The sequence below is a fragment of the Tursiops truncatus genome, chromosome 7, assembly GCF_011762595.2.
Source record: "Tursiops truncatus isolate mTurTru1 chromosome 7, mTurTru1.mat.Y, whole genome shotgun sequence".
Classification (NCBI taxonomy): Eukaryota; Metazoa; Chordata; class Mammalia; order Artiodactyla; family Delphinidae; genus Tursiops; species Tursiops truncatus.
In genome coordinates, this window is record NC_047040.1 from 54,634,751 (window position 1) to 54,659,705 (window position 24,955).

At 40.9% G+C, this 24,955-nt stretch overlaps 1 protein-coding gene across 9 annotated transcripts in view; it reads right to left on the bottom strand.

Annotated features, from left to right (window-relative positions):
• Nucleotides 1-24,955, bottom strand: part of OSBPL6 (oxysterol binding protein like 6) — a 215,937-nt gene that overhangs the window by 54,720 nt on the left and 136,262 nt on the right. For 8 of the 9 annotated variants that reach the window (XR_004527409.2, XM_019922927.3, XM_019922929.3 and 5 more), the window contains exons 3-8: nt 19,576-19,662; nt 13,041-13,163; nt 10,463-10,516; nt 9,296-9,409; nt 9,009-9,179; nt 6,315-6,447 (exon numbers count right to left, since the gene is read on the bottom strand). Coding sequence is in view for 8 of the 9 variants with exons in the window: in XM_019922927.3 (XP_019778486.1) it covers nt 6,315-6,447; nt 9,009-9,179; nt 9,296-9,409; nt 10,463-10,516; nt 13,041-13,163; nt 19,576-19,662 (682 nt within the window). In the remaining variant the exon portion in view is untranslated. The remainder of the gene's footprint in view (nt 1-6,314; nt 6,448-9,008; nt 9,180-9,295; nt 9,410-10,462; nt 10,517-13,040; nt 13,164-19,575; nt 19,663-24,955) is intronic. The other variant, XM_019922924.3, reaches the window with a different exon arrangement.

Here is a 24,955-nt window from a genome sequence, read left to right on the forward strand (position 1 = left end):
GATGATACTGGCAAATGAAAGAAAACAGAACTGGTCTCTGGTTTAGAACCATACAACCGCTGATTATTTATTGGATGACCTCAAAACCCACTCTTACAAATGCACAGTTATTAGTGTAGAAAGCCATTAAAATCCCAGTGAAATTGGGTGTGCTCATTTTCTTGCTGAGGTGGGCTTCGTCACATCAGAAGCACACTCAAGGGAACTTCAGCAGTTGTACAGTTCTGTTGTTAGGAATGTGTCTACCTGCTCTGAAGGTCTTCATATAGGACTCAGAATCTCTGCACACTCTACAGAGAGCAGGGCAGCAGCAATACATCGGGGGCCAGGTCCCACCCAGGTCCCATCTCTCAGCAGCATCTGCCCTAGGGTGGAGCCCTAGGTGAGCTGTTCAAGTGCTGTTGTGGTTCTTCCAGGGAACTCTTGGCCATCAGTGGCCTTTAAATTCCTCAAGAAAGGAAATCACCCAACGCAGGTGACGGAAGAGAGTACTGAGGGGGCTAGGACCCTTCCACCACCCCCTCCCCATTTCAGGGGAGGCAGCACCATTGTACTCCTCCCACGCGCCCCACGAAGAAAATAAAGTGAGTGACTTGGAAGGGTAGGAAATACCGAAGCTAAACGGGAAGGAATGAGGGAGAAAATTAGTACAAAGAAAGAAGGCAGGGGTTAGAAGGAAGAGGAGAAAGGAGTTGGCTAGAAGAGATCTATTTTTTTTTTTTTTTTTTTTTGGTACACAGGCCTCTAACTGTTGTGGCCTCTCCCATTGCGGAGCACAGGCTCTGGACACGCAGGCTCAGCGGCCATAGCTCACGGGCCCAGCCGCACCGCGGCATGTGGGATCTTCCTGGAACAGGGCACGAACCTGTGTCCCCTGCATCAGCAAGCGGACTCTCAACCACTGTGCCACCAGGGAAGCCCAAGAGACCTACATTTTAACTTGCCTTTTAAAGAACAAAACGACATCACAAGCACCATGCTGGTACGGACATTATCTAACACTACCTATCCATTAAAGCTTCTATCCAGTAAATATTACATTAATTCTCCTAAATAACTGTGATTATTCTACACAAATGGTGTACGTAAGTAGCGTAGAGATATAGAAATGAGGCTTAAAATCCTTTCTAACAGAATGGAAAGAGAACTTGGTGAATGAATTCGATTCAAGGCAAAAGGATCCAAAACTAAGGGTCGGGAGACACTGATTTACTTTACACTTCTCAGCTGCAGTTTTCTTACCTGTCAAGTGGTGACGGTACTATTTACTCTCTTACCTTCCTAATGAAAGTAGCAACTGAGATGGGAGGTGAGAAAATTCTATGAAAACCAGAAATGGTCTTTATGGAGCATTAACTGCACTATGTTTAATCATTCTTCTAGGGCCTTAACTTGGAACAAGCACACCATTCCTTGACACTTCTATCATGGAAGAAATGAAACCCCTGGCAGAATTTTGCTCCTTGCTTAAGTGTCTGGTTGTATGTAAGGATTACAAGGACTTGCCCAAGACAATAAAAATACCTTTAAAAAGAAATCTCTAGAATTACATTAAATTAGATCTAATTTTAGAATCTGGGAAAAAGGAAATATTATGCCAAGAAAGGACTGTTGAGACAGTTTATAACAGTAAAAAATTTAAAACTTAAATATCTAGCAGTTTACTTACTTTCTCATCTTCCCTACCTTGTTCTAAAAAGAACTCTACTCAATATTCTGTAATAACCTACATGAGAAAAGAATCTGAAAAAAGAATAGATATATGTATATGTATAACTGAATCATTTTACTGTACGCCTGAAACTGACACAGCATTGTAAATCAACTATATTCCAAAATAAAATTTAAAATTAAATAAAATAAAAAGAAACATCCAATTGCAGAATAGTTAAATAAATTAAGGTATATCCAAAGTTATCCATTTACTATTTCATTTAGGAATCACTGACTTGGAAGACACTATGCACCCAGCACAGTTCTAAGCACAGGGAATATAGCAATAAAATAAGATTCATGGAATTTACATTCTGGTTTAAAGAAAATGTACACAATAAATAATCTGTACGTTGAACTATTACATACCATTTTAGTGATGGCATATACTGGTACATAAGGATGGCATATAAAATACTAATTTATGGGGCTTCCCTGGTGGTGCAGTGGTTGAGAATCTGCCTGCCGATGCAGGGGACCCGGGTTCGTGCCCCGGTTTGGGAGGATCCCACATGCCGCGGAGCGGCTGGGCCTGTGAGCCATGGCCCCTGAGCCTGCGCGACCGGAGCCTGTGCTCTGCAGCGGGAGAGGCCACAGCGGTGAGAAGCCCGCGTACCGCAAAAAAAAAAAAAAAAAAAAAAAAAACAGAAAAACTAATTTAATATTTTGTTTCTATGGGAAAAAATGCTCTCCAAGCACCAAGAAATTCCCTTACATACTTGAGATCTGGACTGACGGAAGTCCAGACCTATGAATAGCTAACCTCTTTAAGTACTGGAACTATAAATGTGCTATGTTATGGGTTCAAGAAGATGTTACTTGATGAACTTCTGAAATGCAACCAACCTCAATATTGCGATGCTATGAAATGATCAAAATAGACCACCCCTCCAAAAAAAAGTGCTGTGGTAGTTCAGGAAAGGGACAGTTACTGTGGTTTGAGGTCGTCAGAGTAGACTTATAAGAGCCAGTAAAACCTTTTGTGGGTCTGGAGGATTGATAAAAAGGCTTCAGAAAAACAGGAAGGTGGAGGAGGGCAGAGAGGGCACTGCAGGTTGGGAAGACAGCCTGTGCAAAGGCATGGAGGCAGGAACATGCAAGCACGTTTAGGAAATAGCAAATAAGTTTAATTAGGCCTATGGAAGGCAAGGTTGAAAGGGTAGGCAGGGCCAGAAAGCTGAAAGCTGGATGTTAAACCCTGGGCTAAGTAGTTTGGACTAAAGCCCAAGAGCTCACGGAGAACCACCTGAAGAGATTTTTGCAAAAAGTTATTTTATGAAATAGTGGTCTTGAGGGACTATTATATGTAGTGAACAAAGAATGGCTTTGGGATTAGTCAAATGTGGGTTGGCTGGAGTCCCAGCCTCTCTATCGAGGCAGCTGTGTAATCTTGGGCAGGCTCCTTAACCTCCGTGCATTTCACTTTCCTCATCTGTGAAGCGGGGACAGTAGCAATACCTACGTCTCATAGCTGAGGGCAACAGGATAATGGCTGCTAAGTGCCGGCACTGGATGCAAACATGTCCAAACACAGTAATTTCCCAGGAGCCTCTGAGAGCGACGGAGCCACAGAGCAAGAGACTGAGGGTGCGGGTACCAGTCAGAGACTGGGCAAAGGGTGAGCCTGAGTTAGGACAGCAGAAATGGAATTCCAGAGGAAGGGTAGATGAGGGGGAGGGGAGATGGGGGAAGTTTGCAAAGAAATAACAGAACTCAGTTTCAGCTGGATGAACAGGGTGGGTGAGTCAGAGATGACAGAGGTTTCAGGAGTGGTTATGAGAGCAGCACTGACAAAAACAGGGGAGCCCAGGAACTGGGACCATTTCCACAGAGGAGACAGAGAATTTGGTTTTAGACAGGCTGAGGAGAAGGCGTGACCGAGTGTACAGGCAGAGAGAGTCCACAGCAAGGGAGGGGGTGGGAATGTAGCACGGGCTGGATACAGAGGTCTGAAATTTAAAGAGAGTTTTCAGCCCTTTTGAGAGAAATATGGTGCAGTGATTAAGAGCACATGCTCTGGAGTCAGACTGCCTGAGTTTGAATCCCAGCTCCACCATTACTAGCTGTGTGAACTGGGTCCAAGTGAGTTAACTTCTCTGTACCTAAGTTTTCTCATCTAGTGGAGTAAAGTGGAGTTGAGAGGATTAAATGAGCTGACGCACTTAAAACACCTAGAACAGTGCCTGTGGCACCCCATACCTATCAGCTGCCGCCACTACTACTACCATCATCAAAACAGAGACTGCAAGGCTCCCCTGGTGGTGCAGTGGTTGGGAGCCCACCTGCCAATGCAGGGGACGCGGGTTCGTGCCCCAGTCCGGGAAGATCCCACGTGCTGCGGAGTGGCTGGGCCCGTGAGCCATGGCCACTGAGCCTGCGCGTCCGGAGACCGTGCTCTGCAACAGGAGAGGCCACAACAGTGAGAGGCCCGCGTACAGCAAAAAAAACCCCAAAAAAACAAAAACAAAAAAAGCCCAGAGACTGCAGTTGAAACTAGAAGCATGCCTGTCATCTCCAAAGCACAGAGCACAGTCGTTAGGATCAAGTTGGCCTGGGTTAGCCCTTCAGCTCTGTCAAGTACTTGCTGTGTAACTTGGACAAGTTACTTCATCTCTCTGAGCTGTAGTTTCTCTACCTATAAAAATATGGTTCAAAATTCCTGCTTGGTACTATTGTGAAAATCTATAAAATACCACATATGTAAAGTGCTTAGTTCAGTGCCTGGCCCATAGGAGCACTCAACAAGCTATAGTTACTATTATTGAAGCTAAAAGCAGAATACTTTATCTTGATCATCCCTGCAACCAAGGTTGGCCAGAGGAGAATCCCAATGAAACAGAGAAGAAGCAGCTGGAAAAAAAGGAAAACTTCACGGGGCCTAAAAGAGGAGGCTCATTAAAGAAGGTCTTGCAGGGCGGGCCAGAGGATGAGGCTTGAGAACAAAGCAGAAAGCAGATGGTGTCCTGCTGCCAAGAATGCTTCTTCTATAGAGCAAAAAGGGCAAAGTCAAATTATGGGAGAGAAGCTGAAGTCTGTGGGTAGGAATGACTGAAGTGGGAAAGGCTGAGGTTGTTCTCAAGACAGGAGATCATTACTACACTAAATCCTGAAAGAGAACAGAATGGCAGGATGAGGACACAGGTAGAGAGATCAGGATGGGGGGAAGCAGGGTCACCCCCGAGACTGGAGAGAGGGCACAGGGATGGGCCACAGAGTATCTGAAGCATACAGGGAGACAAAGACATCCCCCCACCAGCCAGGGGCTTCTTGGCATCAAGGTCAATGTCAATTTATTTTGGTCACATGAATGGACTTTGTCCCAGTAGACAGTCTCAATCTTTTCAGCAATGTCGGTGGCCAGGTTAAACTCCAAAAGCGTGTGCAAAGTGGCAGAAATTAGAGGAGAGGCTGACTGTCTAGAACCGCCGCAGAGGCAAGCCTGCAGTGTCTAGGACAGTGAGGTCAGCTTCTTCCCCAACCTGAAGTTCATAAAGGCAAAGTAATGTCTGTGTGTTTTGTGAATATACTCAAGTAAAACCCTTTTAATGGAATGTTAGCTGGACACACTTTATGAATATAACATCCCCCTTAAAGCCATATTTTCACATAAAGATTAAGTTTGGAATGTGGAGAGGGCTAATAAAAATGCTGCAGACTTTGAGTTCACACATGTGTAAAGCAAAAAAAAAAAAAAAAAAAAAAAGAATTGGTTGGGGCATGAACACAGGTTGCCAAATCTCAATTTTTCTAAGTGAGGACATAAAATAACATAACATCTCCTTTCACCATAACTTCATAAAAGAAAAAAATTTAATATCAAAAAACTTAGGCCCAACATCATCTCAAGATAATTAAATCAATTTAGATATATTAAATACTTGTTATGTTGTTTTTGTGTTGTTTTGTTTTGTTCATTTTTGAAGGTCAAATGAAAGCTGTCTCACAGACTGGAAATGGTCTGTGGATCCAGTTTGGACCAACGTGCTAAGGCTCATTTCAAGGAAGGAGAAAGTTTCTGCAGATTAAGAGGCTGAGAGATGGTACAGTGAAGAATCATGTATTAGCTCGGAGTATTTAATAACTGATCCATAGTGGAACACCACTACCAGGTAACTGTGGATCTAAGATCAGTATAATTTTGCTGTTTATTGTTGGTTGTTGGGAAACATACACTGTTCCGTGGGCCAGATGGAGCAGCAGAGAAGGCAGCTGTGTAAGTGACCTAGTAGACTGTCAGCAGTGAGGCTGGAGGGTGCTCCCAAGGCAGCACTCAGCTGGGTGATCGCCCCCAGGGTCCGGGGTGTGGGAGGCTAATGAAGCCAGAGGGAACTGCTAACGCAATGAAGTGAGAGGGTTGAAGTGGGTGGGAGTACGGGTAAGGGAAAAACCAGATTCAGGAGCTGTGAGGGCGCAGGAGAACGGACAGGTAAGAAGCCCGAGACACGGCAAAGAGGAGATCTGGGATATAAAAATAAGAAAAAAAAAAAAAGCTGGAGGCATTAAGGGGGGTTGGGGGGTGAAAGGTACAGCACCCACAATTTGCCCCTTTTGCGTCTGTTTCTTTGGCTCATCCTGAGAGCCCACAATGGGCAAGAACTAACCTTCTGCACACCTGTCCATTTCTTCCGAGTCTTGTAGCCAGGCTGCCACTTTGCTCTGCCCGGTCGTGCAGGTTGCAGGGAGGCTGCTACCGCAGGGTAAAGGGGACTGCCATGGAAAGCTGTTTGGCTGCGCCTACGATGAATAAAAAAACGCGTATGGTTAGGCAGAAATAGTACATCTAGGTTACTAAAAAGAACACAAGTATACTCAAAGCGACATTAGAAAAAAGAGGAACAAAAGGCACGCTCAAAATATGGAAGAAGCCTCTTGGCTAAATGTGGTATGAGCTCAGTACAGCCAAAATTTCTAAGCAATAACGACACGACACTTGTTAAACTGCCATCTCCACCAAAAAAACAAAGGGGACAACGTTCAAGTATGTTATATCTCATACTCGCAAGGACACGCCAACTCAAATTTTCAATAGTTTTGCATTACTCAGTAAGTTACAGCTGATACAGTGTCCTTGTTGCAGTACTCAACTCATGAGCGAAGGCCTTTCCTTTCCAAAAGCTCTCTGTACCCTTATGATCAACTCATGGTCTCATCAGCTACCTGTGATTCTTAAATACATTACCCACCAGCAAGCAACCTTGTCATGCTGTGAATGCGTATTGAAAACTGTAACATCTAAAATGGCAGTCTTGCCAAGTTATTAGTATCTATAGCTGATAGACTTTCCATTAAAGGGATTTTATGTGAAATAAAAGTTGTATGAAGTATGTAGATACTAAAGTGAGTACAGTAAATGCTGTGAAAAAAGCAGAAACTTATTTCCCCCAAAGCTGAAACAACTTTAAAACTCCATATTTGACTTTAATATTCAGTTACAACTGACTGTGTCTCTTCTAAATCATTATGAAGAGAAGGATGCACATACTTAGCAAACCCAGACTTATTTATTACCCTCACAGGGCCACAAACCAATTAACATTTGAGAGTCTCATAATTTGATGCTTAGAATTCAAGCAAAGTGATAAAAAGCTCTTTTCACTCTTTACTGCATTTTGATAAATGTAACAGAAATCTTTCACTGAGTTAGATCTCAGAGGTATGTCATTTGTAGCTAGAGCAACAGATCTATGAAAACCAGAGTTGAAGAGCTTTCTTATTCCAAGGCAAACAGGGGGGAGGATCTGGTTTCAGTTCTCCATTCTCGGATGTCACCCAAGTTATTTAACAAATAACACAAGGGATGAAAATAATATGTCTTTTATCAACACTCTGTGCCGAAGACACAGGCAGAAGCTGGAAGAACCAAAGGATCAAACATTTATATTTTTTAAATATCCATTGGGGATACATTTCTTGTTTAATTTGGACTAACTCTGGGATTCCTTCTATTCTGTGATGAGAACACAGGAGGCCCAGAGAAACTTGGGGACTATCTTGCACATCTTGTGTTGGGTCATTCACTAAGTGCCCTACTTCCTAATAACCCCGACCTGCTGGTTCATTTCCTTTGATTTCAGAAGCAGTTAGTACTAGGGTTAACCCAATACCCTGTTCCTAGGAGAGAGATATTCCATAATGAAATAAGGTTTGAGAGCCTTGTGAAATACAATTTACGGGATTTAACAAAAATTAGGTAAGTAATTTCCATCAAAATAGCAAAAACTAAATACAGCTGTGTTTCATTTAATCTGATTTGATGAGTCTTGCAGTTGCTCCATGAGGTTTTTCAATGCTTTGCAGAGGAAACTTGGATATGTTATTCCATATATCCCTATGTCGGAAAACAGAGAAAAGCAGAATCTTCGCTGAAACACATTTGAACTCCACTCCTTGTGGCAGCTAGTTATTCACAGATGTCTCTATTCTCAATCTCAGGTGCCAAGTGAGAAACCGGAAGACCCCTGGGCGGTGCAATGTGGCTATGGTTCAGAAAACTTAATTATTGAGGCAAAGGCAGAAATAGCTGTCTCCCTGTCTATTGTCTTAACCTTGGTTTTTAACAGGCAACACCTCTAGCTTTTCAGCAACACAGAAAAAGAACTCTTAATACGGCCGAAAGAATAGCTTCAGCCTCCCTTAATCTGGTACCTGGTATAATGAAAAAGGCACTGATTTTGGAAACAAAGATGAAGATTCTGACCTTGGCTTAGCTGTTTAATGTCTATTTAACTTCTGGAAAAATTCTTTACTGTCTCTGAGCTTTGGGTATATTTAAGACTAGAGATGAATGAATGTCCAATGCTTAAACACAGTGCCTAGTCATTCAAATATATTATATTCAAATATATTATATTACTGTCACAATCTCTAGCCCACTTGCATTAACCTCATGGGGAAATTCACTGGTCTCTCTCACGGTCATGTATATATTACAGCTCAAGGCCAAAAAACAAGCTTCACTTTAAAAGCTTTGTGGTCTTCCTATTACCACCCAGGAAGGCATCAATTTCTAGGTGCTGATTAACCAAATGTTCACTCTACTTCTTAATATTCCCACAAAGCCACATATAATTTAGATGTACTCCATTCATAGAAAGGAAAACTTAATTCTCTTGGTCCACATTTCCACCTAATCTATACTTGTAATTAACTTTGATGGTAAATATCACTATTGTCTTCTGAGGGTTAGTTTACAAAGCACACCTTCTCTTTCTGGTTTGTAAAATGAGACACAGTTAACATGTCTGCATAATTTTCCAAGCAATTTCTGGGCTGACTTTCATATAACAATGTCATACCTTTCCATCCCCAACAGAAACATTAGCAGCTGGTGAGGATTCAGCTGTGGAGGTTGAAGGAAATATGTGAAAACTAGCATCTCGTGGTGATCTCACAATTTCATTCTGCCGATACAATCGATGATGGCGCAGTTTGGAGACCCATGCATCAAACCAGTCCTGGGATTTCACCTAAAACAATAAACAAGAGGAGTAGGTAATGGTGAAACCAATCTCCTGTTTACCACTGATATAGGCAAGTGATTTCCCCAGATATTGGCAGAGAAACTGTTGAAAGGCAATTTTACCTTCAAATGATAGATGTGTTCTTCTGTGTCAAGGTCTATTCTCCGAGCTTTCTTTTTAATTGACATGACAGAGAGTCCGACATCGATGCTTCCGTGGACCTTCCCTTTTTGAATCTGAAATCAAAAGACTGGTAAAAAGGCTGGAAGGACATGTGATTTGACATGCTTTTGTACGGAAGTGAGCTTAATGTAATCTTTAACTTATCTATAGGAGATGGAACATCACACCACCTCTACAAAGAGGAAATGGCTAAGGTTCTGAAGTTAAGGTCCTGAATCTGAGGACAGCTGAAGTTGCAGTGACTTCATACCAATTTCAATAAGTAAGACTATTCATCTCATTCCTGTTTTTGGCATAACTTCATAATTCTAGATTGCACAGTTTATATCCTAAAAAAGATACCTTTACTGGTTCCTAAAATAACTATGGTCAATCTCTGACCTACAACCCAGAAGACCCCCAAGTAATCAGCTAGAAGACTGCTGCTGGGGCAAAACTGGGCAGCTAGTACAGAGTGCACGGAGCAGCCAGCTCTTCCTTCTGGCTGCCCTCATCTGGTCAAGGACACACAGCTGATTCAATGAAGGAGCTGGGGACAGAACTGAAATCTGAGCCCTCTGTTACTTACCCTATATACAATGATAAGAAGGAGAGCATTTCCCAGTTTTGCATGCAAACAATGACTTTTTATATTAAAGAAAAATAATTTCGAATAATTTTAGAGTTGGGATGGCCAAGATAAAAGAATGTATGAAACAGAAATGAAGTTCATAAGATAGGTCTTAAAAAGACTTCAGTAAGAACAAATGTTGCTTTAAACCTCAAAAAAAGCACATATAGCATAGTTTATTGAGAGATGCAGGAAAAAAGCCTACTTGGGTTTTCTCTCTAAGACAGAAAGGGTGATTTTTATTAGTTGGTGACTTTTAGGTTTAAGCTTCTGTTTTTAACAACACACATCACAATAGTTAAGTCAAATCTTCATGCACCAGTTTGAGATTTTATGCTAGCTTGAGCATAAGCGTAAAACACACCTTCCACGCAACATTTGTTAAATCTTGCAGGCACAGCAATGCACAGAGCTGGTAACTATGGCACAACACTTGTACACTGTGGTGGTTACTCACTTCAAGCAGAATTCTAAACCAATCTTTGTGTCTACTTACATCAAGTGGTGCCTTTGAATACTTTAACATTCCATTATCCAGGACAAAAAAACGCTGCAAGAACCAAACAATCCCCAGTTATTGTCAGTATTTTGAATTATATAAAACATTCACAAGTGTGGGTCTAACATTGCTTGGTATTTTGTAATCAGTATGTTTGATCATTTTCATGTATTTGAATTCAGTGCACCTGGCCACGGTCAGTCACATGAAATGGTAAGGAAATCTTAGCTCGAGTTCCATACTATTTACCTAGTAGGGTCCTTTTATACATAATCCAATGGGGATGAAATCTCTCACCACAGTTTTTCTTTTCTTTTCTGTTTTTCTTTCTTTCTTTTCTTTCTTGGCTGTACCGCACAGCTTGTGGAATCTGTTTCCTGACCAGGGATTGAACCCAGGCCACGGCAGTGAAAGCCCTGAATCCTAACCACTAGACCACCAGGGAACTCCCCCATCACCACGGTTTTTCTTAATGGGGGTGTCAGGGGTTGGGGGGGAAGGGAGGAATCCAGTGGACTGGAGCTATGAATAATGAATTATCTGCAAAGTTTAAAAAGTAGCCTTATCAATATGCTTGCATCTCCACTTAGCAAAATACTTGCAGTTCACTCTTAGTAAAAGAGATTAAAAATTATTTCTGAACTATATTAAGGGGAAATATATATATATTTGGGGCAGTTTTTGTCTCTTTCAAGACACTCATGGTCCAGTCCAAATGAATCTAGCCATTTTTGCTCCACAAACCTCAGGAACTCTCTGCTGTTGACTTCCTTTCCATGGACAATTGACTAGAGAAAAAACAGCATTCAAGGACCCAATCAAACAATGGGTCCAGTGTCCTCCTCTAGTCTCTACAGATGCAGGGAGTCTTTCTGTGGCTGGTAAATTACTCTGCCGGGAAGTTTTTATGTGACTCAGGAACTCTTAGCTGCTGAGGTGACAGGCAGTCAGGCCTGGAGACACCCTACACAGAACTCACAGAAGGTCACTGTAACCCCTTTGTTATAGGTTCTGGGGTTGCGGGGGGCGGGGGGAGAAGTAAGCACTGGAAGAAGGAATCTCTATAGCTGAAAAACACTTGACTGCCTATGACTTGGGCAATCAAATGGGCTGATGCTTGAATAAATATCTGATGGTATTAGAGACCAAGAGAAAAGGCAATGCAAGGGAGAACCTCCTATTGCTTATGTAGCAAAATGTCTAAGGGAAGGTCCAGAAAGAGTTGCTGTTGAACCACAGCCAGTTTTGCTGAAACATGGACTGAGAGTGTTTAATTAAAGTTAGCCATTTATATAAAATGTGTTTCTTTGACCCCTTTCTTCTGTTTGTCCATTCCTATCTATCAAAGAATTCTAGCAGGGATAACCTATAGGATGGTCACAGGGAAAGAGATTAGCAAGGCCACTGATTTGAGGAATTGCAAAGTGGTAAGGTCAGGATGAAAGGCAAAGGTGATTCCAGGAAGGAGTGTGGCCAGTTGGCCAAAATCCAAGAAAGAACAAGGGTGGGGAGAGATTCCTGGCACTGGTATAACATTATGGGTGCAGGGGCGACTGCCAAGGTTTCTGACAAGTGAGAGGGAAGAAGACTCTTTGACCGGTTTTTATTCCACCCTCAGAGATAGGGGATTGGGGCAACATTTCCCAACTGTTAATTTTTAAATCCTTCTCTTAAATTGCAAAAAATATATTTCCTCAAGGATGTTATAATCCATAACTTCCCCTTTTGGGTCAGTGGGCAGCCACCAGCCTGCCATTTGTGCCCACAAATCTATCTGCCTTGAGATGAAATCCATCAGCAGATGTGGCAGGTAATGAACCTGTTTTTTCAGTGATTTCAGACAAGATACTGGTGGTCTACCAAAAGGCTTATATTGAAAATAGAGGACAACTTTCTTCTCCTAAGCATCCAGAATTCCTGCTACTCACGTAACTGCAACAATACAGTGTAAAATATTTTCTCCATAATTAAAACTGGAAGATGGAAAAAGAATGTGGAGTTGGGTAGAGAGGAATAAACCATATACGTTAAAGGGCAGTAAACAAACTTCCAAGATCAGTGACATTCCATCTTTAGTTTGCACTGGTAACAATAATTCTAGGAATCTACCCCGAGGACTTAAATGGAAATTCATGTATAAGAATGTTCATCACAACTTCATACAATAAAAAATTAGACATATGCTACATATTCAGCAATAGGGAACTGGTTCAATAATGGAATTAGTATAAATCCATCCAATGGAAGCCATGCCTGCATTTTATAAAATCTCATATTTAGAAGAGTATTTAATAAGAACATATTTATACTAATTTAAGTTAAAAAAAAAGCAGAGTAAACAAAAATATGTCCAAACTGGATTTTAAATATCGTGTAAAATATTTTTTCCCTGCATACAGACATTACAGATCTCAGACTTAAATAGGTATGATAGGTTGCAGCCTGTACAGTTAAAACAAGGCCTTGAAGACTAGCTTTACACATACAACTGTACTCTTGGTTTCCCACCTAATGACACCAAATAAGAGCCTCTATTTATGAAGATGATCTGAAGATAATATGATGAAAATGTTACCTTGTGCCAGCCCTTTAAAGGCCATTTTCTCTTCTTTAGCATAAAGCCTTCATGTTTGTCTGGTCTCTGGACATTGGTTTGGCCTATTTTCAGCCCTTCTATAATCTCCCAGCTGTCAGCTTCCTGAGAGAAAAGAAGAAAAACAAATCACATGTTTCTCAGTGTTTGATGACACACTTAAAGCAGATTCTTAAGTAGAAATTGCTTTTAAAGTGATACTCAACCCACCAGAAGTCTGAACAACATTCTGGAGCAAATTCTAGCCTCAGACCCAGCTATGCACTTATAATTGAAGTGAGAACGAGTTTCCGGGTACCCCTGGAGGTATGAGGGTCCATCAGAGATTAGCTGGATGGAGGCGGAGTCTGGGGTAGAATGGACTTTTGATTGCCTGCATTCACAAGGTTTAAAATGCATTTTTCCAGACAGTTCATCTCTGGGCACAGAGGCACTTTAAAGTTTTAAAATAAGATCATTTTGGTGAAACATGTTCAATGCGTGTGTGGGCCTGGTTTTCTGTAGAAATGAAAAGGCTGCAGCAGCTTAAGTGGCTCATGACTTCTCATGCTGAAGAGCAGCGCTGTGGGCATCTGTTTCCTCTCAGTGAGGCTGCGTGCATTTCAGAGTGAGCATAAAATGCCCCGCTTGCCAAACACCCACCAAGAAGTCCGTGCTTGGAAGACATACATCGTGAGATACACATACCCTTAGGAGCCCATGAAAGAGCCAGAAATCTGGGATTCTAGAGTCCATATCACCCTCCTCTGTTAAAAACAGACTAAATCATGGTTTCCTCTTCCATGAGACGTGTTTTGTTCGTCTATGGTGTTAAAAAAAAGTTTTAAAAATGCATTGTCAACATTTTAAACATCAGAGGATTGCAGGCTTTAAAAATCCAAATTTCTAGTGTTTTGTGAAAGCCTAAGATCTGGCAACGCTGGGCCTGCCCTGAAGGACGGCTGCCCGTCTTCAGTTTACCACAGTCCCCCTTGGGTCTGCTTCCATGTTAGATACCAGCCCCTTAGCGACATCCTGGGTTTTAAAATCCCTGGACCAGGTGATTTCTAAGGGCTCACGCAGCTCTAACGTAACCGCTGATCTGGCAAACACTCCTATTCTAGATCTCAGGCTTGGGGCACAATCCAGCAAAGTAGAGGCAGAAACAACGAGGTCACATCCCATGCACGACCGCTGCAATCCTGCCCACAGTGCAAGGAAGCAAACTCCCTCAGCATAACCTGCTCGGCTGCCTCAGCTCTGGAAAGACGGATGCAGCTCTACGGATCAGGGCAGGCCCCTCTGCAGAACGCCCCAACCCAAACTGACTCAGGAAGCTGCCTTCTGACATGTTCTATCAGAAATCATCTTTAGACCACAGCACAAAGACTTCAACGGGAATGGCAGTGGGTTCCATTTCAGGGCCGCTGGACTTGCTGGCCCAATGTCTGGGTGGTGGCTGCCCAGAACCTGCTGCAGGACTGTGACGCTCTGACAGGACCCAGGGGCGAAGGGGCCGTAATCGGTTACCGATATCGGCCACAGGAGCAGGGGGGGAGAGGGCTGTGTATTTGCCATCCACGCCTCTTTCCCCTGTCTTCTCCTTTCATCTCAGAAGCTGCTTGCCCTATGGCCGAGTCAAATCTAAGCCCAAATATGTGTAAATAGAGGGGGATTTTCAGCAAAAATTGTTTCCAGGAGATGTGGCTGAACATTGCTTCATGCAAAACATCATGAAGCCTAGGAGATACTCCTGGCTTCTGAAGAGCCCTCTAAAGCCAGCGTCATGCTTCTACCCCATCTAAGCCCAACCCTACAACCACCACTGCCCTGAGAACTAATGTGAGATCAGTGCTATTTCTCCATCTGCTTGGTCATCCCTGAGGGGTGCCTAGTGAAGGAACTACAGCCCTTACAGAAACGCACCTACCAGTGTTCATTTGGCAACATTAAGAACCCTTTGAAGGAGCTGTAAATTTCCCCTTAACATAAGAAAACAACCCCCAAACTGATTTTCTACTTGAATACTGTCAGAAACTGTGATTGGTGTGAACTGTTAATTAGATACAGTAATTTTAAAATGTACATTTCTCTATGGAATGTGTATCTCTCTAAATAAATCCACTTCTTACCTAAAAAAAAAAAATATATATATATATATATATATTTCTGATGAGACAGTTTAAGGCTCTAAACCATGTTTTTTGGACAATAAAAGGGATTATCATCAGGAGTACAAAGCAGAGCGTTTTGGAATTTTCAGTTTTTAATAATGAATTGCAATTGAATTCAGGTGAGCATTGCTTATAAATAATGTTAGAATAATAGAAGAAAATAGTAGGTTCTCATAAAAAGTCCAGTATCTTTGGCTTTCTACTCTCATCAGCAAAGTAGATAAAAATGATGGATTTTTATTCATAAAAGTGATGGATTTCTATAGATTTCTTTTAGAAAGCCTTGGTATAATCAAGAAATTAAAAGAATAACTCTCTATACATGTGTACATATATTCATTAGTGCTCTCTCTGTTCTTAGAGCGATATCAGCTGTATTTAATGATATTTCTATTTTTAGTAGCCCCATCCATAGATACCATCTCCAGAAGAATAGCATTTTTATTTTTGGCTAGATCTTATCTTATCTGAAGGCTAGTGTTCATCTTTGATTTATTGTGTGTGTGTATGTGTATTTATTGTGTGTGTGTACTAATGAAAATGGAAACATTTAATAATAAGTACAAATGCTTTTTGAATTTTTTTCTAATTAAAATCAGAAGGTAGTAGTAGCTTGTCCCTGTGGAGCTATGACTACTGATCTCTATCACAGCAGTTTTTTTCTTCTTTGGGAATTTAACCACAGAGGGAAAAAAAATGGGGGGGGGGTATAGATAAGTAAGATAGGAAAAGCAAGAAGTTAAAATGTATTTTTTAAACATAAATGCAGCAGCTCTGATGCAGAATTACTAAACCCAGCAAAAGAAATTAGGAAGAATCCTAACATAGTTCTTAGAGTTAAGCAAACTGTCAAACAGACAAAAAGGCAAAAGATAAAGCCAGAACAAACAACTCTCTCTACTTCAATTATAAATACTGGGGACTTCCCTGGTGGCGCAATGCTTAAGAATCCACCTCCCAATGCAGGAGACATGGGTTCGAGCCCTGGTCCAGGAAGATCCCACGTGCTGCAGAGCAACTAAGCCCATGCGCCACAACTACTGAGCCCGCGTGCCACAACTACTGAAGCCCGCACCTAGAGCCTGTGCTCTGCAACAATAGAAGCCACTGCAATAAGCCTGTGCACCGCAATGAGGAGGAGCCCCTGCTCGCTGCAACTAGAGGAAGCCCGCGCACAGCAACAAAGACCCAATGCAGCCAAAAATAATAAATAAATAAATAAATACTGATGATAATGTTACAGATAAGGTGTGTAAGAAATGAAATATCCCATCCCAGGACTTAGTACAATCCATCTCTATACTTAGTAGACCAGGTCTATCTTGAGAAAGCTAAAATTACTTTCTGAATATTGAATAATTTTTTCATAATTTCAATTGATATTAATTTTCTGCTTAAAAGCCACCAACTTTCATAGGTTTACTTAGAAACAGAGTCAAAAGCCCTAATGTGATCACATCAGTACTTGAATCAGATTATACAAACATTTTTGTTCTTACAGAGGCTTTAAAAAGACCTTTGATGTAATAACAATACCTAAAAACAGAAAGTAACCTAATTATAGCCCCAGTCTGCTCATTTGAAAAAGCCAGAGACACTTCCTTTCTCAAGGGTATATTCTCTGTGCATGTGTGAGTGGGCAGGGGATATATGGAATGCTTTAGGAGGTGAAAGCACCAAACAAAGAAACTGGAAAAATCCTGAGACAGGAGTATGTGTACTTCAAACAATGTTCTTCCACCACCAACCAGTGCCCAGGAAGCCCATCTTCTCTCAAAGGGGCTGAGAGATGGTGAGATGCTATGGTGTCTGGATTGGATGGGATTCTCTGATTTCATCAGGTCCCAAGAGATGTGTTATCTATTAACAGAAAAACACAAGAGTATTAGTTGTACAGCAAGGTCCAAGCGGGCAGCTGCACGGAGGAGTAATGGGAAGTGGATACTGTTGGTGCCCTACCCAGATCCCTGTTATCAGGCCAGTGGACCCATGTCCCAGCTGCTGTGAGCACTGTGAACTGCTAAGGCTAACAGCTTCCTTCTTCTACCAGGAATTGCTGTTTGGCCAAGCTGGGGCCTTCACCTGGGAAATTATGCTGTAGCATGACCCTCCCCCACGGCTCTCAAGGACTGAAGGACACAAGGGTACAAACATCTGAGGGAATGAAAAGTCCTTCTTGCCTCAGGGTGAGTCCAACTCTGTGAGGTAAACTTATGCTCCAGAGCTCACCATGGGATCAGGCTGAGGGTGGACTCCAGCTGGAACCCCCTATTGCTTAGCATCGACACCTGTCCTAACCTCTTCGCTCACCCATTTCCTCCTAAGGGTTCTTCCTCCATAAATCACAGGCACCTTAAGCTCAGTCTCAGGTTGTCCTAGGGAATCTGACATAAAGGAAGAATGTGAAATAAAGTAATGAGTGTGGTAGGTACAGAGACGGGCTACATAAGACAGCCTGGGGCTGAGGGAGTCAATGACCAGCACTTGAGAAAGGGTTTCTGTGGGCCTAATTTAAAAGAAGTTGGAGTTTATTTCAGTGAAGAAAGGGGAAGGGAGCAGGACAGCATTCCTGCAGGCCTGGTGGAAGAAACAGATGCCCAACAGTGGAAGAGAGAGAGGCATGGCCGGAGGGAACTGCATGCAGGTGGCTGCAGCTGGAGTATGAAGTGAAATGCCCAAGAAGCTGGAGATGTAGCTGGTGGGCCAGGAGTGGCCAGAGCAAGTCATGTGTATGTGTCGCTCCCTACTTGTTGTTTTAATACCAGCACCTCTCCTTTCCATTTCTGTGTCTCATTCTACAAGTCTTCCTTTCTCTGTTTCCACTGCTCTAAATGTCACATACTTCACAGCTATCTGGCTCTGGACAACTTACTTATACATACCCCAGGTCTCAGTTTCCTTATCAACAAAATGGGAATGGTATCGGTACTCACTTCATCGAGTTGGGGACTGACTGAGAGGATGTATGTACTAATCCAGTGCCTGGCTCAAAGTGGGTGCTCAGTCAATGTTAGCTGCCTTCTCCATCACCCCTAAATCAATATTTATTCTCTCTGTCCTTTAGCTGTGTATAAGAGAGGACTGAGGTTTCAAAGAGATTAGTCGTCACATTTACCAAGTAGACATTCTGTTTGCCATTCAAATAGAAATAAGATCATTTTTCATTTCTAAGTTTTTTAAAAATAGTTTAATAACTCCCCCTTTTTTAGTTTAGCAGTCTACTCCTGTCTGATGGAATAAACTTTATAGTTTGTAATGCCTTCAAAGTGTAAAGAGGTACAAATGTCTGTATTCTACAATATAGTAGTGTGGTAGAGCGTTCTTTTCCTAAAGGATTCTGTTTAATATAGGAAAAGCAATGTGGATGGATCACTTATACATACTTAGAAGTTAATCTTTCCGGGAGATTAAAGTGCTGTTTTTATATTTGGATTCAAAATCCCCATGCGTTCTATTTTCTGAGTTTCTCAGTAGGAGAGCCAACCCACCGAAAATCTCAGGGAATCGAGCAAGGGGTGGGGGTGAGTAGGATGGTGTCTCCTTGACTTTTCTTTGTGATTTTTGCATTTTAGACAGAAATGAGTTTAGATATTCTCCTAGTCCGAGGAAGAGAAAGTTGAAGGGGAGGGGACACTGGCTTCCATGAAACAGAAAAGGTCTTCATTAGTAGTCCGCAGGGTTCTCCTCAGAGTTCACTGCTAGGAAGGCCAGATGTGAGAAGGGGACTGGAACTCTGAATGTACAACAGCCCCTCTGGCTAGGGACTGTTTTACTCTGCAGGTGGGGTAGAGCTTAAACAAGTCTGAGTTTGAATTCCTGCTCTGCTACTTAGCAGCTTTTTTGACTTTGGGCAAGTTACTAACTCTCGGTTTCCATACTTGTAAAATGTAATAAAAACCTACACTGCATGGAACTGCTCATAAGGATTATAGTAAATGGGATCATGTATCTAAGCACTTAGTATAGCACCTGGTGTGCAGTGCATGGGCAACAATTAATTGTACCTGTTGTTGTGTTGTTACTGCTGGACCCAGTGATTTTTTTCTATAACCTCGATATAGAAATATTAGCTCATCTTACCAACAGGGAATGACAAAGAGTTTCTCTTGCCCTTTTCCCTTAAAATAAAGAGAATTCTGGACGTTTCTATGTAACCCTGCACATCCCAGCAAATACACTTTCATCTCTTTCCTCCTTACGCAGGGCAAAGAAACCCTACATACTGGAGATGGAAAGAAGTGAAAGAGCAGCTCTACAATGGGTGTCACAGCTACCTTAGGGGAGTCAGGTGTAAGAGGTATTGTTCAACTGGCCACAGGCCAGGCATCCTACCATGTGAGAAAGCAACACATTCTGTCACTGACCTTGGAGAGGGGGACCGGTTCCAGCAGTTGCCGACTTACAGAAGGTTCAGTGCTAGAGGAAGAAGTCCTCTCCAGTATGTGGATACTCTGAAAATACATGGAAATACAGCCTAGGGTTAGAGGACCCATTTCTCATGTTGATGGACATGGGGATGAGATCACACAGATCACAGTAAGAACAGTGTGCTATATTAAAAACCGCAAGTTCCTGAGGGGACCAAAGGTAGCAACAACTGTAAGAAAAATGCGAGGATAAGGATTTTGTTTTCTCCCCTTATGGACTTGCTGGTGAATTTCTGCTGCAACGCTGGTTTCAGTCTTAGAGAAAGAGTCAGAGAACACATACATTAAAAAAAAAACAACATGCATTATGTCTCAACATTTTTATAACTAAGAGAATGGTGGCACACCTACTACTTCGACAATTAGCCTTACATAGAAATATTTGCTCATCTCTCCAATGGCAGGAGACAAAGAGAAAGGTCGACATCAAAAAGCCCAGAGCCTTAATACCATTCAGTCTCTAGAGTTTCTTATAATCCTTATAGGATAATTATATATTATAATTATTATAATTATAATAATATGACAATTCTTAAATGCACAGAGAAGAAAACAATACATCACATATAATAAGCAGTAGATGTCTTTCAAAGACTATAAAGAGCATTCACAGATCAGTGAGATGACATTCCAATAGGAAAAGAGGCAAAGCACATGAACAGGCAACTTGTGCAGAACATTTGAAAAGATGTTCAACTTCAACCACAAAGATTTTCAAAGAAGTGAAAACCAAAATAATAATGATTTTTTAAAAACCCATTACATTCAAGAATAGATCAGCGTTGGGGGAAAGGGACTATAAACTGGGTACAGTCTTTCTAAAGAGGAATTTTGCAATTGTATTAAAAAGTCTTTGGGAAAAAAAGTACCTGCCGTAATGACCCAGCAATCCCACAGCTAAGTCTTTACCCTAAGGAAATGATCAGACTGGTATGGAAAGATATAGGAAAAGACGTGCTTACTAAAGCATTATTTTATTATAGTAAAAAAAAAATCTAGGGCTTCCCTGGTGGCGCAGTGGTTAAGAATCTGCCTGCCAAGGCAGGGGACAAGGGTTCCAGCCCTGGTCCAGAAGATCCCACAGGCCACGGAGCAACTAAGCCCGTGCGCCACAACTACTGAGCCTGCACTCTAGAGCCCGTGAGCCACAACTAGTGAGCCTGCGTGCCACAACTACTGAAGCCCGTGCGCCTAGAGCCCATGCTCTGCAACAAGAGAAGCCACCGCAATGAGAAGCCCACGCACCGCAACGAAGAGTAGCCCCCGCTCGTCGCAACTAGAGAAAGCCCGCATGCAGCAACGAAGACCCAACGCAGCCAAAAATAAATAAATAAAAATTTTAAAAAAATCTAATACATATGAGAATAGTACAGACTTATAAGGATATAACATGCAGTGAATCAAAGTGACAACATGAATTTCTGTTTATTGGTATGGAAAAAATAGCCATGATGTTCTGTCAACTAAAAAATCAGGCTATAAGGAGTATGTAGAATATGATGATGTTAAACATATAATCAAAATATATTTCAAAATGTTAACAGTAGCTGTATAGAGGTGGTGGGATTATAGATGATTTTTAATTTTTTCTCTAATTTTTTAGTGCAAAAAATATACATTACTTTATATTTGGAAAAAATTAAGCACTTTATATGAAGGGATAAATCTGAAAGACGTTAAAGGAATAATTCAATGGAGTTAATATTTAGATATAGGCTGAAAATGTAACATTTTTCCTCTAGTTATAACATTTCATTGTTTCAATAGACAAAGTTGGATTTTATTACTTATTAAGGTCTCTTTTTAGTATCTCACTGGAAAACTATCAGATTAATGTTTGCTTTTTTCATAAAGAAAATTACACTTTGACCTGAGCCAAATTATTCTAATTTCTTTAGGTTTTCAAGCTTTTGGTTATTTCTGTTACCTTGAAAACAAGAAGTCTGATCATAAATTTTTAAAATCCTACCTGAATGCTTTTTTAAGTCATTTATTAGAAAGAGGATAACTGAAGTGAAAGATTTAGGAATTGCTCCTATTTCTCCAACTTGTGAGGAAGCAGAAGAAATAAGAACAGATATTTTGGGGCCAAATACAAAGTTGGGCAGGGAAAGCGAGAATTCCTAATCTGACAGCTGAAGTGTCCAAGGACGATTTAAGCATTAAATGGGACTCTGCTCTTTCCATTCCCAGGTTCACTTGAATTAACAGGGAAAAATGATACAAGGGACTGAGCATCGACATACTCAGCGCCAGCGCCTTTTGTGGGAGAGTCAGAAGCAAAGGCATACTACAGAGAGAAAAACAGGGAGTGTGTGTTCAGATCTTCAACAGACAACGGGACCCCTATCATTTGAATGTTGGTGCATTTAATGTTGTCTCAGAGGTCTCTGAGACTGTCCTCAATTCTTTTCTTTTTAAAAATATTTATTTTATGTATTTATTTAGCTCTGTTGGGTCCTAGTTGAGGCACACGGGAACTTTGTTGCGGCATGTGGGATCCTTCATTGTGGCTCTGGGCTCAGCAGTTGTGGCGCACAGGCTTAGCTGCCCCGTGGCATGTGGGATCTTAGTTCCCTGACCAGGGACTGAACCCTAGTCCCCTGCACTGGAAGGTGGATTCTTAACCACTGGACCACCAGGGAAGTCCCCTGTCCTCAACTCTTTTCATTCTTTTTTCTTTATTCTGCTCTGCGGCAGTTATTTCCACCATTCTATCTTCCAGCTCACTTATCCGTTCTTCTGCCTCAGTTATTCTGCTACTGATTCCTTCTAGTGTATTTTTAATTTCAGTTATTGTGTTGTTCATCACTGTTTGTTCTTTAGTTCTTCTAGGTTCTTGTTAAATGTTTCTTGTATTTTCTCCATTCTGAGATTTTGGATCATCTTTACTATTATTACTCTGAATGATGTGGTACATATATACAATGGAATATTACTCAGCCATAAAAAGGAACAAAATTGGGTCATTTGTAGAAATGGGGATGGACCTCGAGACTGTCATACAGAGTGAAGTAAGTCAGAAAGAGAAAAACAAATATCATATATTAACACATCTATGTGGAATCTAAAAAAATTGGTATAGATGATCTTATTTACAAAGCAGAAACAGAGACACAGACATAGAGAACAAACATATGGATACCAAGGGGGAAAGGAGGGGGTGGGATGAATTGGGAGATTGGGATTGACATATATACACTATCGATACTATGTATAAAATACATAACTAATAAGAATCTACTGTATAGCACAGGGAACTCTACTCAGTGCTCTGTGGTGACCTAAATGGAAAGGAAATCCAAAAAAGACGGGATATATGTATACGTATCGCTGATTCACTTTGCTGTACAGTAGAACCTAACACAACATTGTAAAGCAATTATACTCCAATAAAAAAAAAAAAGACAATGGGAACAAATGACCTGGGACTTGCATTATTTACTTGTTCATGTTAATATTCTGTATGGGATCCTATTTAAAACATAGCAGCTGAATATGAAATTTAGATTTATTCTGAGATCATATAATTAGGAACTAAAATGAGAATTGTTGTTGAAGCAAAAATTGTATTACTTTCTAGGATGTAATCATCTCCCCTCACACCCCTTCACTTTCTTTTTTGTGTTTAAAAATGACAAAAGTAATATATGCTCATAAAAAATTCAAGTACAGCATAGAAATATATAAAAGAAGTCAAAGTTCCCACCCCACTGTTACTCTCCCCACCCCTCTAGCTTCTGCAGCAGTGCTTCTCAAAAGGTTGTCCATGAACCCTGGAGGTCCCCAGGGCCCTTTCAGGGCATGTGCAAGGTGAAAATTGTTTTTATAACAATACCAAGATGTTATCTGCCTTTTTTACTCTCATTCTCTCACTAATGTATAGTGGAGTTTTTCAGAGGGTACATAACATAAGGATCCTTCTCTATCTTCACACTTGCAGATGGCTAGGCAATAAAATACACATAACATTGCCTCCGGCTTCCCCCTCCCCCCAACAAATAAACATGGTAAGAAATGCAAAACTTGGAAAGAAACTTGACCTTAGCAACTATGCAGGCAAGAAATAAAGGATTAACTCAGGAACTTAGCCAGGTGAAAGAAAGTAAATCGCCTAATTTACAAATCAAGCCACAGAAACAGAAATCAATTTAGGGTATTTAAAGTGTGATAAAAAATGAGTTTTGTCTCTATATAGAGACCTGGGGATACTTAAAATGTTGCTGGGATTTTGTGGGTCAGAAGGGTTAGTGACCAAACAAACCAGGACAGCATCTGTAAAATACCTACTGCAGTACCTGTCACAAGAAACACAACATTAGTCTTTTCTCCACCTGATTTTACAAAAGTTCATATTAGGGAAGAAAAGTAAGAGGTTCATTCATTTCAAACATTTATAATATAGTACACACGTAAACTGAATGAACAATCCAAACCCCAAATTTTGTTGATTTTCCAAGGAACAGAGAATTATAAAAATGTTTCCTAAGATACAGTAAGTACATGAATATTTTTATTACCACAAATATATATATATATAACTGAAAAAGTAAAGCATGATTTATAAAACTACCAGCTGATACCTATTATTATAAATGTAACTAGCTTCAAAAAATAAGCTATTTCATTTAATTTTCATAATGATAAGAAGCCAAAAGCTCTTACACAAACTTGTGCAGTATATTGTATATTTGTATATTATTCGAACGTATCATCTATCCAATAATAAAAAATTAATCCACTACCTTAAGAATTGGCTTCAAACTCATGGTTTTTAAATAAGAGCCAAAAGTATATCCCTGAAGTTTTGTAATTACATACACAACCACTCATTATTTTTAATGAAATATACAAGTACTTGAATGCTACTTTTTAAAATTGCAGATATGAAGAAGACAGTTTCCAAATCTGTCATACTCAGTCTTGGATTCTAGTTCAACTGGATGCTCCATGAAAGTAAGAACCAGCCCATCTTCACCTTGGTATCCCACTCCCTTTACCCCTAGCACAAGGCCCTGCATACCATAGCCAGTCAATTTCTAGAATTTTTCAGTGCTCTCTGATTAATTTGTAGAGAACAGTCCCTCAGCAATCATTAACACAAGATCAGGTATAAAACTGCCTTCTAGCTTCATCTTGGAAATATCAAAATCACAGCTCCAATAGAATAGAACTTTTGAAAACATTTTAAAATAAGGACTTTTAAAATAGGAACATCTGGTGAATTAATCACAGAGCTCTTGTTTATTAGATTTGAAGCTGTGACTGGTCAATGGAGAACACAAAAAAATATAATGTGGCAACATCTTCAGTTACA